At 45.5% G+C, this 18,718-nt stretch overlaps 1 protein-coding gene and 3 non-coding genes across 4 annotated transcripts; 3 read left to right on the forward strand and 1 right to left on the reverse strand.

Annotated features, from left to right (window-relative positions):
* Window positions 1–3,647: 3,647 nt before the first annotated feature.
* Trnac-gca (transfer RNA cysteine (anticodon GCA)) lies at window positions 3,648–3,719 on the forward strand. The gene has a single exon. It is a non-coding gene; the product is annotated as a tRNA-Cys (tRNA).
* Window positions 3,720–5,298: 1,579 nt separating this feature from the next.
* Trnac-gca (transfer RNA cysteine (anticodon GCA)) lies at window positions 5,299–5,370 on the forward strand. The gene has a single exon. It is a non-coding gene; the product is annotated as a tRNA-Cys (tRNA).
* Window positions 5,371–8,038: 2,668 nt separating this feature from the next.
* On the forward strand, window positions 8,039–8,110 carry Trnac-gca (transfer RNA cysteine (anticodon GCA)). The gene has a single exon. It is a non-coding gene; the product is annotated as a tRNA-Cys (tRNA).
* A 6,806-nt stretch (window positions 8,111–14,916) lies between these two features.
* LOC130880811 (protein SEC13 homolog) lies at window positions 14,917–16,274 on the reverse strand. The gene has a single exon (XM_057780038.1). It carries the CDS (start codon window positions 16,078–16,080, stop codon window positions 15,112–15,114), a length of 969 nt encoding a protein of 322 aa, XP_057636021.1. The 5' UTR covers window positions 16,081–16,274; the 3' UTR covers window positions 14,917–15,111.
* Window positions 16,275–18,718: the final 2,444 nt, after the last annotated feature.

An 18,718-nucleotide genomic window follows, 5' to 3' on the forward strand; every position in this document is an offset into this window, starting at 1 on the left:
ATTTCTTTTCAGTTCCTTTAGTTTCTTCATTTTTTCTCTTCTATATTCAAGAATTTTCTCCAGGAAGGGATAAGATTAATCTTCTATTCCTGCCATACCTAAGTCTAAGTCCAGGGGTGGGATCTTGTAGAGAGTGAACTAACAAGTCAGTACGGGGTAAATCAAGCTATGTATTGTGTTTAGTGCGACAGACAAAGGTAACACCATATGGTATTCAAGGTTTGGAAAAAATTCTGCAAAATTTGAAAGATCATATAGATTATCTTAAAACTAAAAACATGGTTCCTTTTTTATTTTGGAGAACAAATGGCTTTTTGCTAGAAACTCTCAGAACCCATTGTGGATACAGAGAGGAAAATAGAGCTCAGAAGTTCAACTCCTGGTTTTTACCATCCCTCACGTGAATCATCTTTCATGGTCTTTAAAAATAAGTGCCTAGAATGCATTTCTTGATTCAATGGATTCGTACACAAGCGAGTATGTATCTTGTATAGTCAAACATGGGTTCTTGTAATAAAGTCACTTGGGAGGCAAGAACATTTTGTTTTCTATATTCAATGGCAAAGAAATTACCATGTATGACAGACCTGGTCATATGTAGTACCCCTGGAGTCTTTGTCTAGATAATTTGTTTATTGAGGGGATTCAGGCTGGAAAGGAGCCTGTCACACATGCGGGGATACAGTGGGGACTATGACCTTAATAAAAGCAGACCAGTCCTTTACCTTTAGGGGAGTATAATCTTCTGCTAACATCCATCCCAACATCCAGTGACCCTGAGTACCAGGTAGCATGCTTACAGCAATGTGCAATGGAAGAAGGCATGGCTGTGTCTAATGCCAGTGATGTTCCAACTAGTATCTTCATACCTGAGGGGTATAGGATGCTGGGCCGTTAGTACATATAACAACCAAGCCTGCAGAAGAGCAGACTGTGGAGAAGGCTGGAAAGTGTGGGCTCGGCTAAGAAGTGACCCTGTGAAGAGGCGCATTGTTGTTTGGGTGGCTGCTCACTGTAAGAACTCAGCTCTCTGCTTTAAAGCTCAGAACTGAAGTTTTCTCTCCTAATGCTGAAGACACCGGTTCGCCTCTGTCCTGCTTACTGAGCACCACTTGTTTCCGGACTGAGGATCACAAGTGCCTGATCCCAATTTTTATATTACTACACCTATTTTGACTATGGAACTTCAGAAAAGCTTCCCTTTTCCTCCCGGACCCGGAAAGCTGGGTCTTCCTGCAGGGAGAGATGAAAGACTAAGTCAGTATGTCTCACCCTGCTTCCACCACGTTTGCTCTCCGAATGGCCTGCCCACACTCTACCTTCAGTCCTGTTCAGTCTCGTCTTACTCTTCTTGGGGAGACAAATCTCTCATGTGATTTTCCATTCTTATATTGTCTCAAGCCTGTGAAACCTGTCCACATTTTAAGAACCATCAGTGGTGGCCCACTGTGAAGAAATGACTGCTTATAGCCCCGCAATAGGATAGGCAATAATCTAGCCCTCTACCCAGCCAGGTTCCCTGACTCAAATTACATGTGCTGGGTATGATATCCAACATGCAAAGTCAACAGCTTACATAGAATTCTTCAGTTGTATGACGCACATTGGAGAGATTCGAAGAGTGTGTATTATTTATATTGGAAGGCACATTTCCTAGCTGGTTGAAATAAATAAGTTATTGCCCAGAGAATAAAACACAGTTGTTTTCCTGAGTGTCTCTTGCATATCATGATTCATTGTTGGGTTGACCTCCATGGCCTCCTTCCCATATCACTGTCCCAGTGGGCAAGGCCCCTTTGGAGGATAGTTCTCACTGTGCATCATGCAGTCTGTGGGGTCTTTGGACTTCAGAGGCAGCCAGAAGTGTCCCCATGGAAGAGAGTCCTGACCCCACTTGACTGCATCCTGATGCTGAGCTCTGAGTGTTATAAAGCCTGTTTTCATGTTGGTTCCCGTTCTCACAGCAGGGCTAAACTGACAGGTCATAAACGTTCCAGTAAAATATCTTCCTTCCAAACTCAGGACTAGGAAATGAGAAAAGCAGAGACTAAAAGTCAGAAGACGAGTTCTATGTGAATGGGCAGCAGTTGAGAGTGAGGTCAAGAGGGTGGTGTAAGGTTTGGGTGATGTATTAGGAGGGAAGGAGAGAGGCGGACACAATTTTCCAAACTGAGGTGCCCTGCACAGGACCTGAGGAGGAGGCTGGAGGGCCCCGGGTAGGACAGGTTTCTGGAAGTCCAGAGATAGGTCTGTGAGAAAGGCAGGGAAAGCTGAGAGCACATGGAGGCCTGTGTGGATAAAGCCAGCCATGTCCTGCTAATGCATAAGAGCCCATGGTAGGCTACCGGGTAAGCCAGGACACATGGTAGGCTACTGGGTAAGCCAGCACACATGGTAGGCCACCGGGTAAGCCCAGCACACATGGTAGGCTACCAGGTAAGCCAGCACACACACATGGTAGGCCACCGGGTAAGCCAGCCAGCACACATGGTAGGCCACTGGGTAAGCCAGCCAGCACACATGGTAGGCTTCCGGATAAGCCAGTACACACGGTAGGCTACCGGGTAAGCCAGCCAACACAGGCAGCACAGCAGCTACTGGGAAAACCTGCACAGATCAGGGAGAAAGCCTTTGCCTCTACATGAAGCTGCTCCTGTTGGGTGACAGTCACCTGGTGGCCCCTCCTGGTGTAGTGACATGCTGGCAACACCATCAAGCTGCAGCCCAACAACCCCTCTAAACCTCTGTGGATGGATCCTTTCTTAGGATAATTTCTGCCTGCAAATGGAGAATAAGGAGGAAAAGAGACAAATCAGGCAGTTCGTCTACGGCCCCAGGACACCTTCAAAGAGGCCACTTAAGCGGAAATGTGGGTCCTGGGTGTGACTTGGTTACTAACGAGGTGTATTTCCTTTTGAAGTGAACTGAGTGACAGTGGTGTTTTTCATGTCTAGAATATGAAAGGTCACAGCATCAAGTAAATATCTCTAATCTGTCTGCGAGTGGGAATTATCATTAAGCTTGACAGACATATATTTCTCCTAGCTCCCCTTCCTGAAGAGTCTACATCAGTTTTCAGATGAGTACCAAGAACTTTTGCTTTTACCCAGGCCTTCCCTTTACTTTACTTCCATAGGATCTGTTGAACAGCTAGCTTTCTGGGTCGAGCTCTTGTATGTAAGTCTAAATGGTATTTGTCTGTAGAACTCTATGATATTTTTTATTATTTTATACATATGGCTGCTTTACTTGCATAAATGCCTGTGTGCTATGTGCATGCCTATCATCTGCCAAGGTCAGAAAAGGGTCCCCTTGGACTGGAGTTACAGATGGTTGTGAGCTGCTGGGTGCTGGAAATTGAACCTGGGTCCTCTAGCGATAGTAATGAATGCTCTCTTGACCACTGAACAATCTCTCCAGCCCTTGGATTCCAAGATTTTTAATGTGAATGCCTCTGCTGGGAACTAGGGCAGGAGGGTGCTGGTCACGAGGATGTGACAGTCACACATACAGAGGTAGGTCAAGGCTGGGCCTCATAGGAGGAAGCAAATTATGGCAGAGCACTGGCAAGTGTACATGTCAGATGTCAACAGCCAGGGAGTGGCCATGCAGCTTGAGAATATTTATTATATATGTATAAAACAGGTGGGGGCATAGCTCAGGGGTAGAGCATTTGACTGCAGATCAAGAGGTCCCTGGTTCAAATCCGGGTGCCCCCTTGACTTTTTTTCAATGAATAGACTGTTTCTAGTCCTGCTTTTTTTTTTTTTTTTTTTTTTTATCCACATTGAATTCTGCATGGGAATTTGGTGAGAGAAGACAACAGTGGCAGATAGGATACACTGGTCTGGTATGTGTTTTTTTTTTCTGCAAGTTTCTTTATTCCTTGGGGAATATTAAAAAGGGGGAAAGAAGAAAAAGGATAGGAACATAAGGTATAAGGGCAAAGCATCAGACATATAAGAGTAAGGCATAAGGGTAAAAAGAGGGCATAAGGGCATCAGGCATAAAAGGAATGGGGTAAAAAAGGTAAGGAGTGATCTCCACAAAGTTTTCAGTTTCTATAGGTATAGAGACAAGTTAACAATCCCATAGGCAGTAATGACAGTACCAAGCATGCATTTTCACAGAGTCACAAGAAACAGGGTGGATCTGGCAAGGAAGCACCTTACATCTCAGAGGGGGCGTGGGTAAGGGATTCCTGGCAGGTGTCAGGAGGATCAATTAAGAATGTGACCTTTTAAATGACTAGAGAATTCTCTTTTTGGATATGTGTGTTTAATCAAGGCTGTCCAGAGAGAATAAGGCAGAAGGGTGAAGGGAGAGAAAGACAGAGATAAGAGAACATTTTTATCTGGTCACCCCACAGTCCATAGAAGGTGACATTTCCTCTTCTTTAGAGACATGAGTGATGTTTTTTTCTCTTAAGACTTCAACAGCTACTGAGCCCACTAATATACCTTATTGAGAGCAATGGGATTTTCTCAAAGTCTACAAAAATATGGTCACATCCCCAAAATACAGGTATATCCAGCATATGTATTTGACCAGACTTCTGGTCTTGACAGCCTCATCAAGTTGATCATGGCATTATTTAGCATAACAGGTAACGCCTTGGCCAACGGCACGTCCTCAAGTAAGGCCACGAGTGTCAGGAAGTCGCGCAGATGATGGGTGGCTCTGGATCATCCCGGAGGAGAGAGCTCAGGCTATGTAGAGCCAGTGACTGTGGCTGTGTTCACGGTGCAACTCCAGGGACTCTAACCAAACAACTCCAGTGACTCTAACCACACAACTCCAGTGACTCCATAACCACACAACTCCAGTGACTCTATAACCACACAACTCCAGTGACTCCATAACCACACAACTCCAGTGACTCCATAACCACACAACTCCAGTGACTCCATAACCACACAACTCCAGTGACTCCATAACCACACAACTCCAGTGACTCTATAACCAAACAACTCCAGTGACTCTATAACCAAACAACTCCAGTGATTCTATAACCAAACAACTCCAGTGACTCTATAACCAAACTGGCTAAAGTTCTGGTCCCTGGCTTCCTTTATGCTTCATGAAGCTGTGACACCATGCCTCCCTTTGTGCATGAACTACTCACATTCCTGCCAATGACTCTCTGTTTCCATTAGCCTGAGATTACTGAATTATTGACACCGCTGAAAAGGAGAGCAAAGGCTGATCCTGCAGCAGCCGGGCTCCTGTATCATAGTTTCTTTATGTGGGTGTAACTCTGGAAGTGAAGGGTATTAATTAAGTTGTATATTAATAACAGGGGGTATAGCTCAGGGGTAGAGCATTTGACTGCAGATCAAGAGGTCCCTGGTTCAAATCCAGGTGCCCCCTACTCACGCCTTGTTTTTGACCTTTTTAAATATAGATACCTAAGTTTTAATTTCTTCTTCATTACTATACAGTAGTGTCTGCTATGGCACACATGTGAATATATTAAAGGGCAGCTTTTGAGGATTGGTCTTGTCCTTTCACCATGTGGGTCCTGGGGATCAAACTCAGCCTTGACAGCAACTGTCTTTACCATTGAGCCATCTTGGCAACTCAAGTGTTTTTTTTTTTGTTTGTTTGTTTGTTTGTTTGTTTGTTTTTAATCAAACTATCTGCAGTGGTGAATATTGACTGTCAACTAACAGAATCTAGGATCACTTAGGAGGCAAGCCTCGTGGCATACCCATGGAAACTAACCACAATTAGCCTAACAAACCTGTGAGGGGCTAAGTTAAGCTTTTGGCAACTGTAGGTGACACCATACCCTGGGTTGGGGAGCTGGAGAAAGCAGGCTGAGCACCAGCATGTCTCATTCTCTGCTTCCCAACTGCAGGTGCAGTGTGGCCAGATGCCTCAGGCTCCCGCCTCCATGCCACAATGAAGTGTTTTCTTGCAAACTGCAACCTAAAATAAACCCGTCCTTCCTTGAGTAAAGTTTTTCATATATTTGACCAAAGCAATGAGAAAAGTAACTAATATACTATGGTTTAAAAAGTTAAAATGGAGGTGAGTGGGTGGTAACTCCTGTAATGGGGGTGAGTGGGTGGTCACTCCTGTGATGGAGGTGAGTGGGTGGTCACTCCTGTAATCCCTGCACTCCTGTAATCCCTGCACTCAGGGGGCTGAGAAAGGAGGAGGGAGGATTTTTTAAGAAAAATTTGAGTTACATTCTGCAACCCTGTTTCTAAAATCCAAAACAGGCCAAGTATTAAAAAAAAAAAAAATGACAATCATCCTACAAAGACATGTGCTCAGCTATGTTCAAAGCAGCATTGTTTGTCATAGCCAGTACCCGGAAACAATCTAAATGCCCTTTGACCAAAGAATGGATAAGGAAAATGTGGTACATTTACACAATGGAGTACTACACGGCAGAAAAAAATAACGACATCTTGAATTTTGCAGACAAATGGATGGAGCTCAAAAACATCATTTTGAGTGGAGTAACTCAGACACAGGAAGACAATTATCACATGTACTCATTCATAACATAAAGCAAAGAAAACCAGCCCACAAATCACAGTCCCAGAGAACCTAGACAACAATGAGGACCCTAAGAGAGACATACATAGATCTCATCTACATGGGAAGTAGAAAAAGACAAGATCTCCTGAGTACATTGGGAGCATGGGGACCTTAGGAGAGGGCTGAAGGGGAGGGGAGAGCTCAATAAAAGCAATAAAGAAAGAACAAACCAGACTAAGCTCTCATTCACATAGCAGCAGTGCCCTTTCCTTGTGAAATGACCTCACCGGAATATCCTTCCTTGATTGTGCCCAGGACCCATTTTATTTTCATGGTTGTGTTGTATTCTGTCCTATGCGTATGCCATCACCTTTTCAATAATAGCCTCTGATGAGCACGCAGGCAGCACTAGTTCTTTGCTGATTAAAATCAGGATGCAACGAATCTCAACATCTGAATACACCTATGTGACTACCTCTAAAAGAAAAATCCCTACAGATCTACAAATGGAACAAGTTTTTGCAAGGAACTAAAAGCAAAAAAAAAAAAAAAGAAGAAGAAGAAGAAGAAGAAAAGAAAAGAAAAACACAACCTCACTAAGTAGTCTAGACTAACCTCAAACTCAGAATCCTGCCTAAGTCTTTGAGTGTTATTCTCTCCACCATACCTGGCTAACTATTTTTCTTTTAACAAAAGCAATATGCTTGATATGAACATTTAAAATATAAACAACAATGCGTTGTTAAAAGTTGGACTTATCCGTAATTCCACTCACATGAATTCTGTATTGTGCCTGTGTGTAGACAGAGGCTGCTTGTTTCCCAGGCACCAAGACCCGAATAATAACACAGAAACTATATTATTTACAACACCGTTTGGCCAATAGCTTAGGCATACTTTTAGCTAACTCTTAAATATTAAAGTAACCCATAATTCTTGTCTGTGTTAGCCATGTGACTTGGTATCTTTTATCAGTGAGGCATTCTCATCTTGCTTCCTCTGTGTCTGGGTAATGACTGCAGACTGAGCCTTTCCTTTTCCCAGAATTCTATTCTGTTCTACCCGCCTATACTTCCTGCTTGGCTACTGGCCAATCAGTGTTTTATTAAACCAATGTAAGTGACAAATATTTGTAGGGTACAAGACCATTGTCCCACAGTACCTATATGCTTGACAAATTATCAGAACACTTGGTTTTTTATTAAATAAACATCAAGTGAAAAGTTCTGAAATACTGTTTCTTGCAGAGGAAGATCCTAGCATGTAGTGACTGTCAGGTACCCACCCCAGGACAGCTGATACAGTCAGTACTCCACCATTGCTGCTGTTGAAGATAAATCTTTGGCTGGTTTAAGGGTATTCTCAGTTGTATAACTCAACAAACCAGGGGGCTGAAATCAGTCATTATGAGAATTGGTGAATAACACTTTCACAGGAGGGAAGTAGAATTCAGAGAGGGCCTACAGCACTATCCAGCTTATAGGACTGCCTTGTTTATGGTATTCCAGTCAGGTAAAGGCTACTAATTATACCTTCTCTTAAGCCAGGGGGTATAGCTCAGGGGTAGAGCATTTGACTGCAGATCAAGAGGTCCCTGGTTCAAATCCAGGTGCCCCCTTCAGGTGTTTCTTTTGCCTCCCCAGTTTGGGGCCATCCTCACTAGAATTGTCTTCAGTTATTCTTTTTATTTGGTTCTCCCATGTCCACTTCTACCCTCATGATTCCCCTCCCCAATTTTTTTAAATAGAAATTTTTTAGAGTCCAGTCTGTGTTACTATATACTCACTGGAGCATGGTCAAACTCTCTGTGGCCCGATCTTTAAATAAAACTTGAGTCATTCCCCTCCTGCACCCCTGACAGAAGCCATTAGTTATGGAGAGCAACACTTCAGCATCCTTATCACACTTTTTAAGAGTTCTATTCGATGGCTTCTGTTTAGGCTGCTACTTTGGGGAGTGAGGGCTGCTTGGGAGGGTAGGGCTGCCATGGAAGCCTTCCATGTCTCTTTTTTCCAACTATGTGTCTGCAGTCATTGATATCACAGCCAAAGTATCTTCCTTGCTCTTTTCAGCCAGCATGCACACTGATCATGGGCTTCTACATGGTTCCTGGTATAGACCACGAACACAGCCCCCAGCTGTAGTGGGACCACGAACCCAGACATGAACCCAGACATGGCTCTTGGAGGCAGTCCAGATAATGGACATCAACATGGCTTCAGGCTGCAACACAGATCGTGGGCATCTGCATGGCCTTTGGTGATAATACAGCCCATGGACATCAACACAGCCATGGACATCAACACAGCCATGGACATCAACACAGCCCATGGACATCAACACAGCCATGGACATCAACACAGCCCATGGACATCAACACAGATGGCGACCACAGTAGGACCATGGACCCAGACATGGCCCTCAGTGGCAGCACAGACCCAGAAATCACCCTGGCCTCAGGTGGCAATGCAGGCTACTCGCATTAATAAGGTCCCCAGTGGCAGCAGTGAATTGGGGTTCAACCTGAAGATCCAAAAAGCAAAACAGTCAGCCACTGGCTTTTACCTTGGCCTCGGTATGAAATGGTGATTCTGCCTCTGGGAATCTCAGAATGAGACTGTCTCTGAGAGCCGATTCCTCCCATTTTTTTAATCATCTCTAGGGCTGGGATTAAAGGCATGCACCACCTGGTTTCTATAGCAAACTAGTGTGGCTACTGGGCTTAAAGGTGTATGTTATCACCGCCTGGTCTGTAAGGCTGACCAGTGGGGCTGTTTTACTCTCTGATCTTCAGGCAAGCTTTATTATTAAAATGCAAATGAAATTCCACTACACAGCACAGTCTTCAGCCCCTCTTTGTCAGTCTTCTCTATGTCCCTCTAACACGCTGAGTGGCAGTTCATACCTCACCTCTCTGAATCCATACTCTGAGCTTTGTGACACTTTTTCCCTCTCTTGGTAGCCAGAAACTTCTACATCCTCTGCGATAAGCTTGTGAGTTGAATCAGTCACAGTCAAATAGGAGATAAAAGGCCAGTGGTTAAGCAGGGAGAATTATACAGAGTGTAGAGATACAAAGAAAACTGTAAATAATTCTGTAGGAGTGTGAGACCCAAGAAAGGCCAAATGAGAACAGCGAGCATCCAAGCAAAGGGTCAGCCTCCTGGAGAAGGTTTTGTTTGTTTACAGTTAGAGCTTTGGGCCAGTATACAAAGCTCAGGGTCTCACCACAGGGTAGTGTCTCCATACATGTGAGTCCTTACCCTTTGTCCACTTTTGTTCCCTTCCCTACCTCCATCCCCATTCCTACTCAGGTTCTGTTCATTCATTCTCAAATTACTCCCAGCCCCTTCTTTCTCACTATGTGTCCCATTGCTCCATTCACCCCTTCATTCAGATCCTTTCCTCCCCCTCACAATCAGTTTCCAGTTTCATGACCTACACACTCACACACACACACACTCACACACTCACACACACACACGTCTAGAGGTGTGACAAGAACTTTCTGAATCCACAACCATGTATAAAGCACACTGAAACCTTACCCAGAAAATACACAGGAATTACAGATGCCTGTCCTGTGTCTACCTGTTCAGCTGTGGGCAGTCACCACCTCATTACCAACCCTCGTCTCTGATAGTTGAATAATTGTTTCAAATAGTGTATGCAAACTCATTTTCTCTTGCTCGCCTGAGTGTGCCTGCGGGTTGTCAGACCCTGTGTATCCTGGATTCTAATTTCTCTTATGTTTGTGAACAAACCTATTTCTATGCTGAGCCTCTCTCCGTGTCACCCTTTTTGGTCGACAAAAAGCCCAGTCTAGATCATTCTATTCACATCCCAATTGCAGACTCACAGGCACCAAGACAGATGGGTGTATTTTGTGACACTAGATTTCCCCATGGCTTGTTATGCAACATCACTGTGAATAAGACTGCCAAGTGCTGGAATGCTTGATGGAGGGGTTCTTTCTGGGACAAATCCCAAAATACACGACTTTCTGTGCAGCAGGGCATGGCAAGCAATCTGTTCCTTCAGCTGCAGGAATGGGGAGGAAGCTATGTTGAGAGCAGGAAGACAGCAGTCTGGGAAAGCCTGGAAAGCAGAGGGTGCCCTTGATGGTGCAGAGCAGTGGTGTGGGAAGTCCTTCTGCATATGTGTTGCTTTTATTGGTTAATGAATAAAGAAGCTGCTTTTGGCCAATGGGTTAACAGAATATAACCAGACTGGAAAAGATATAGAGAGAATAGGCGGAGTCAGAGAGAAGCCATGAAGCCGCCAGAAACAGATGTGCCAGAAACTTGACAGTAAGCCACAGCCACGTGGTGATAGACAGATGAATAGAAGTGGGTTAATTTAAGATATTAGAGCTAGCCAATAAGAAGCTAGAGCTAATAGGCCAAGCAGTGATTTAATTGATATAGTTTCTGTGTGGTTGTTTCTAGTCTGGGCAGCCAGGAAAGAATGAGCTACCTCCAACAACAGAGCAGACAGGGGATGTTGGGCAAAAGGCTCAGTGCATGCTCTAGGCTGCATTTGACAAGGGGTCTCCAAAAAAAAAATCTGAGTTCAGATGAGAACTGTCTTGCTTTATAAACAGAATTCAAGGATGGTATGGATTACTCAGAAATTGCATAGCTAGGAAATAAAATTGATCTGTCCAAAATCACCATATTAGTTTAAGAGGAAGGAAACTTGGCACCTTCCATAGACACAACCTCAGGTAAAAGACCAACACAGCTGGGTGACTTAAAAGCCTTTTATCAAGACTACTGACATCACCAAGGTGGCACGAGCTAGATTTTCTCACTGGACAAGTATTTCTCAGAAGAGGAAGGGTACAGTCCCATAAGGACCAGATGTGCCCAAATACTTACAACTGAGCCATGGAAAAGCAGTACAAAAGAGGAGTGTGGTGATAGCTATTGGGAACAGAACTAAATTCATAAGCAGCCCACGAGTTTCCTGAGAGCCTGTATTAGCCAGGCTTCTGTGCTACTGTGTCCAGATACCCTAGGACGGCATCTTAAAGGAGGAAGGTTGGTTCTGCTTATGATCACAGGGTTTCTGCTCTCACGGTGGGGGTGGAAAGCATGTGCAGAGCAGAACAGCTGACATCATGGTGGCTGGAGAACAGGACTACAGAAAGGTGCCGGGACAGAACGTACTGCCCAGTCTGTGCCCTATGGTCTACTTCTTACAGGGTGGGGCTGCTGTTTCAGTGCCTTCCCCTAACTCTATACTATGGGAATTCACAGAAGGGTAAGTCCTGCGTTAGCTCAGAGCCACCACGAGCTAACTGACTCTAGGAAGTGCCTTCTAGTCAACCTCAGTATCTTAGTGTTTTCTTCATCCCTTCAAGCTGTATTTCCAGAAGTGTGTGCAAACCGCTCCAAAGGAAATAAGAAGGACTGCTGTCAGAGACATTACACACGAGAGACAGTCAAGATAACTTCTCGGCCGTCAGAAATCACGTATTTCTAGTGATATTTTCAGGTATTTTAAAGAATGGTGGGAAAGGAATGTTTTAAGATGGCAGAGCCAAGAGTCATGTAGAATGATGGAGAGAATCACTCCTGTGTGGCAGAGCAAGGATCTAATAAAGGAAAATTTCTAATTCTGGGGTTATGTTTTGCTCTGTTACTTTGGGGGTAGTTTATCATGTGTTACGATAGTGAAAGGCTGGAAGTGCTCAAGTTGGTGTGTACAAGGGGACACATGCAACTGACAGTAATAGAGAAACACGGATACTTCTTCCTGTAGTAGAATTTCTTTTCCTTCCTGCCTTCCTTTCTTCCTTCTTTCCTTTCTTTCTTTCTTTCTTTTTTTTTTTGACCTAGGATGTCCTGTATAGCCAAGGATGACCTTGAACTTCTTACCCTCTTGTCTCTACTCTCTTCCCTACCACACCGGACTTATGTGGTGCTGGGGTTCCAACTCAGGGCTTCACGCATTTTATCAAGCGCTCTCCCAATGCATCTACGTTCCCAGCTGTATATTTGCAGTTTGGTTGTTTTTTACAGCCAGTTTCTAAGACCATGTACATCCCTACCATTTCCCAGTATTTGGATATAACTGTGCTGCTGAAAGTCTGTACTACAGGTCTTCTGATTTGGAATTTAGGGGGGACCAAAATCTTGTCTATTGAGTTCATGAATCAAAGAAGCCTTGAGTATTACTTTCCTTGTTGCTAGGACAAAAGAACTTGCAAAGGCAGCCTAAGAGAAAGATTTGTTAGTGGGGACGGTATCACAGTCGGAATGTGTGGCACCTGCTCAGCTACCGTCCACCGTTAGAGTAAAATTAGATACTTCTGTTCAGTTAGCTTTCTCTTTTACTTTAGTTCAGGATCCTAGACCTAGGCATGACACCACCCACATTAGGGTGGGTGTTCCTAGCTTACTAACTGGACCTAGCAAATCCTCACAGACTTGCCCAGTATTTGTTTCCACAGTGGTTCTGCATTCCATCAGGTTAACAATTGAGATTAACCATCAAACTCAATAGGATTTAATGTGGAACACAAAATCCTGAGCTGTGATTGGAGACTGGGCTGGGAGCAGTAGGTGACAGTGAACATGTTGGACACGTTGGCCTAGGCAAGAGGAGAGCATGGCAAATCAAGCTCTGAGCCCCAGATCTCTACTATTCCTGCCAGACCTTCTGATCAGAGGTGGACACACTTCCCAGTCCAAGCCTGGGATGGTAGAGAGTGCCCAGCAGAGTGTGGAAACCTGTTCATCCAGTCAGGCTTCCTCACTTGCATTTCCGGTATTGCCAGCTGCCACTCCCCCATCATGAACATGAAGTAGGCCAAGCCATAGCACAAAGAGAAGAGGAATGCAGATGGACTGCAGCTTGAGGCAGAGCCAGCTAAGCACAGCCTAGATCTACTGAAGGGCGTCCACGGGGGTGAACTATGGGAAGGAAAGTGATGCTTAGCACACATGGGACTCCACTTTGTATCAAGTAATTGGATGTTATTGTTGTGGAGGTAACTGACTACCTCAACCATGGTCCCCACACCTTCCCCCCGAACCCACCAAGTGCTGACTAGAAGAGGAAGAGGCTTAAATCTGTTGGTTCCGAATGTGTGGATGGAGCAGATGTTCAGATAAGTGAGAGAACTCTCAGGAATGTAACGGTAGGTTCACAGCTGGAAATTGAGTATCTAAGCAACTGATGGTGGGTTGTCAGTTTTCCTTGCCTACCAATGAGAAGACTTACTGTCCAGTGTAAGATGTTTTGCTGAAGTAACATTGGTGCCATGGTTTGGATGTGAGTATTTCCTGAAAGGCTCATGTGTTGGAGGCTGGAGAGATGGCTGAGTGATTAAGAGAATTTACTATCACAAAAGATGTGAGTGCAGTCCCAGCACCCACATGGTGGCAAACAGAGCTCTCTAACTCCAGTCCCAGGGCATTCAGTGCTCTGTTCTGGCCTCCATGGGCACTTCCCACAAGTGGTGCATATAAAGTCAAACAAGCACACATTTAGACACATAGAAAGGAAATAAAACACCTAAAAAAAAAAAAAAAAAACACAGCAAGGTTCAAAGGTGGGGCTTTTGGGAAGTGACTCCATTATGAGAAGTCTCACTTCATCAATGGTTAATCAACTGGAGGGGTCACACTATTATATTTTATTGATGAGGCTAGGCATTTGGAGATTGGGCTTCAGAGAGGGAGTAGACCATTGAGACATGGGCTAGAAAGTTATTCCTTGTGTCCTGCCTCCTTCGTCTGTCTTTCCCTGCTCCTGCCTGTGGTGAGGAGGACCACTCTCCTCCCTCACATCCCCTCTCTCTCTACCACTGTGCTCTGTCACCACAGACCATGGACTGAAACCTCTGAGATGTGGACCAGAGTCAATATGCCATCATTTTACATTCTTTCTTTTACGTATCTTTTAGCGACACAAAGATGACTGACGGGATAGGTGAAATACGCTGAGGAGCAACCCCTGTCAGGAAAAGGGTTTAACTCGACTGGTTCAAATCTGGGAACCTTCACCTGGTACCTGCTCTGCTGCCAAACTTAAAATTCTCCAACGATCCCTCTATATAGTGCTGAGGATTGAGCCTGGAGACTCCACCTAGAAAGGCACCGTACCCCTAAGTTATCCCCAGTCCTCAACTGGGTTTTTGGCTGACACTGGCCAGCAACCAGCACTGCACCAGCAGCCCGTCAAAAGCAGGCAAAGGGAGCTCCCACCCCCATCCACGGCACCAGGGGAAAATGTTCCCTTTTGATTCAGTGTTCTGATTGCTAGTCCCTCTGATCAGCACTCCTTTAAAGACCTTACTTTTTAAGATTTATTCTTTTTTCTATGCAATATGATTTTCTTAGCTTTGAAACAGTTTGAACCAAAAGATAGTTAAAAATGGCCACAAATATCTAAAAATAATTGTCATTTGTTCCTGACATGAATACTTTCAGCTGGACATTAAGTTACCAAACATGGAATCCCAGTAAGGCAGGTGAGCACCCAGTGTTCCATCTGTGGGCACTCCTGGGTTTGGAATCTTGGTAGCATTGGGACCCTTCTTCCCAGTTGTTTGGATGTTGTTCTAGAATACGCAGTCCTGGAAACAAGAAGACCAGGCTGCCTGTGTTGTCACTGCTCATTCTGTTGGTCCTCTGTGATGGAGGCGGACACGGAACCCTGGCCTTTGTTGACATCGCTGATGCACACCCACTGTCCATCCACCGACTCTTTCCATAAGGTCACCTTATTGTCTCCACCTGACACGGCCAGGATGTTTGCTGTGATGGACCAGCTCACGTGCCACACAACATCATTGAACTTGTGCAGGAGTTTGGGTGACCACATATTGCCTGAGGCATCATCGCAGGTCCAGATAAACACTCGACCGTCCTGAGAGCAGCTGGCAATGGTGCTGGTAGGCAGGCCAATGGAGGGGGCCCAGGCAACGTCTCGAACCCAATCGCTGTGTGCCTCTAGCTTCTGCTCCTCCTTCCACTGGCCGTCTTCCTCCTCCCTCCAGAGCTTGATGAGGTTGTCACAGCCACCTGATGCAAACTTCTTGATGTAATTGGGCTTCTGCCCTGATGGTTGGTCTATGAGGCTTCCAGGCACAACAGCAGGGGCCCAACTGACAGCGTTACAGCCAATCATGTGAGCGTTGTTAATCTTCTTCACTTCCCACTGGCCTTCCATTGTATAGGTCAGCAGGGAGATGGCCCCGTCGGAGCTCCCACAGACCAAAATCAGGCCATAGTCGTGAGGGGCCCAGCATACAGAGTTCACCGAGGAGTCGTGTCCCGAGTGCTCATGAGTCTTCTCCCAAGTGCCGTTTTCTTCCTTCCAGATAATGACTTTCCAGTCATAGGAACAGGAAGCCAGGATGGTGCCATACATGGGGTGGGCCCAGGCTACCTGACATACTGGCCCTTCATGTCCTCTGAGGTCTGCGATGAGGATCTGCCCTCCGTTTCGCACATCAAAGATTTTGACGGACCTGTCCGAGGAGCAGGTTGCTAGGCGGGTGCCATAATAGTCCATCTGGGCATCATGAATCATGTCCTCATGAGAGGTGTCCACGGTGTTAATTACTGACACCATAGCTGTGGCAGCGGCGACTCACAGCCTCGGACGTGGCATCACTGAACGCTTCGAGATTTATTCTTTTTATTTTATGTGTCTGGGTGTTTTGTCAGCATGTACGTCTGTATACCACATGTGTGCAGTGCTGCCAGAGAACAGAAGGTGTCAGATCGGCTGTTAGCTGCCATGTGGGGGCTGAGAAGGGAACCTCGGTCCTTTGTAAGTGCAACAAGAGCCTTATTGCTTCAGTGTGCCCCTCTGATTTTTAGACAGGTCTCACTATGTAGGCCTGGCTGACCTAGAACTCTTTATGTAGACTAGGCTGGCTTCAAACAGAGATGCACCTGCCTCTGCCTCCTGGGTGCTGGGATTAAAGGTGTGCACCACAAATGCCTCTCTCTGATTGCTGCTCTTGCCTGGAACTTGTTTCAGGGTTCTCTGGTGATATCACTAGTTTAACATGGAACATGGTTACTATTGTTATGATGAAACATGATGACCAAGCAAGTTGGGGAGAGTTTGTCTCACCCTTCCACATCATAGTCCATCATTGAAGGAAGTTGGGGCAAGAACTCAAACAGGGCAGGAACCTGGAGGCAGAAGTCAATGCAAAGGCCATGGAAGCAAGCTTCAAGGCTTGCTCAGCCTATTCTCTTATAGAACCGAGGACCACCAGCCTAGGATGACCACACACACAATGGGTTGGGCACTCCCACATCAATCACTAATTTTTAAAAAATGCCCCACAGCCCTACAGATTTTATGGAGGCCTTTTCTCATTTGAGGTTCCCTCCTCTTTTATGAATCTAGCTGTGTCAAATTGGCATAAAACTAGACAACACAGCTGACCTCTTGTCAGTTTGACACAAAACACATCACTATTAAGCCGTAACCTTTCTTTTCTTGTTCATCCCCAAGATCACACATTAATAAGAACATCACAATATAAAACATTTTACAAATTTGAAGAGTTACAAAATGATTCAAACATTTTAAAGGTTGTTTCTTTAAAAATATCCATTCTCTTTTAAAATCCAAAGTCTGGTAAAACTCCAAAATCTCTTTTTTAAAAGTTTAAAGTCTCCCAGCTCTGGGCTCCTGAACAATCACAAATAAACTAAATACTTCCTTCCAAAGGGCACAGTTGCAATCTGAACAAAACCAAACAGAACTACACAGTGTCAATAACTCACTGCCCGATATCTGAGACTCACTCAGGATCGTCTAAGAAGCGTGAGTCCTCTCAGGCTGCCCCCCTGCAGACACAGCTGTCTGCCAGGCTCAGGCTGCCCCCCCTGCAGACACAGCTGTCTGCCAGGCTCCAGCTGGCTCCACTCGCCCGCTGCTCCTGTTCTTGGTGGTCGTCCCGTGTACCGGCATCTCCAAAAGGCTGGGGTCTCTGGTGCAACTGGGGCTGCCCGTCCACCAGTAGCCTCTCCTAGGCTCTCTTCATAATGCTAAGCCTGAGCATCTCTGCACGACCCCTTTAGTCCTCAGCCGTCAACTGCCACCGAGGCTGCATCTTCACCAATGGCCTCTCCTGACCTCTCACAGTGCCAAGCCTCAGCAGCTCTCCATGAGCCCTGACGCCTTCAAAACCAGCACCACCTGGGGGATGCTTACCCCACCAAGCTGCCAGAGTGAGGTCCAGCCATGGCTACCTCTGAGCACTGCTTCTGTGTGCTGGCTCTGAGGAAACACTGCCCAGAAGAATTCACCTCGCTGCTGCTGCTCTCCTCCTACCCCCCCCCCCCCAGTGTCTCAGTCCCAGCTGACCAGGATCAATTCCCAGCAGGGCAAAGGTTCCACTTCAGTGGTCGCTTGTTAATCACAGCCGATTCTTTAGCCCAGCTGACCAGAACTGCCGATTCTCAACTCAAAATAGCAAGCAGCCTTGATAATCTTTAAGCAATTCTCAGAATTCCTTCTAGAACAGTGGTTCTCAACCTGTGGGCCGTGACCCCTTTTGGGGGTTGGATGCTCCTTTCACAGCGGCTGCATACCAAGTGCTTACATTACCATTAAAATAGCAGTGGGGTTACAGTCACGAAGCAGCAATGAAAAGAATTTCATGGCTGGGGGTCAGCACACCGTGAGGAACTGTATTAAGGAGTCGCAGCATTAGGAAGGTTGAGAACCACTTCCCCAGGCCCTCACAACTCAGGCCGCCATTGTCTGTATTGCCCTCAACACTTTTTCCCCCCAAGCTCCCACAGAACAGCTCACAAAGTTTTGAACACTAGATGGCTGTTCTTGCACAAAGTTCCAAAGTCCTTCTACAGTCTGCCCCAAATCAACAGTCAGGGCTGTCGCAGCAACACCCCATTAGCCTGGTGCCAATTTCTGCCTTGGTTAGAGTTACCATGTTGTGATGAAACACCATGATCAAAGCAACTTGGAGAGGAAAGGGTTTGCCTAGCTTATGCTGCTATATCACTGTTGGTCATCAGGGGAAGTCAGGACAGAAGCTCAAACAGAAATGGGCAGGGTGGACCTGGAGGCAAGAACTGATGCAGAGGCCTGGGGGGGATGCTCCACATGACCTGTTCAGCCTGCTTTCTTTATTCTCTTCTCTTTTTTTTTTTTTAAATCTATTTTAGTAGACTGGCAAAGGTAAACATCTGTTCTTTTATTGCTATCTTAATTACTAATATTA

The sequence above is a fragment of the Chionomys nivalis genome, chromosome 1, assembly GCF_950005125.1.
Source record: "Chionomys nivalis chromosome 1, mChiNiv1.1, whole genome shotgun sequence".
Classification (NCBI taxonomy): domain Eukaryota; kingdom Metazoa; phylum Chordata; class Mammalia; order Rodentia; family Cricetidae; genus Chionomys; species Chionomys nivalis.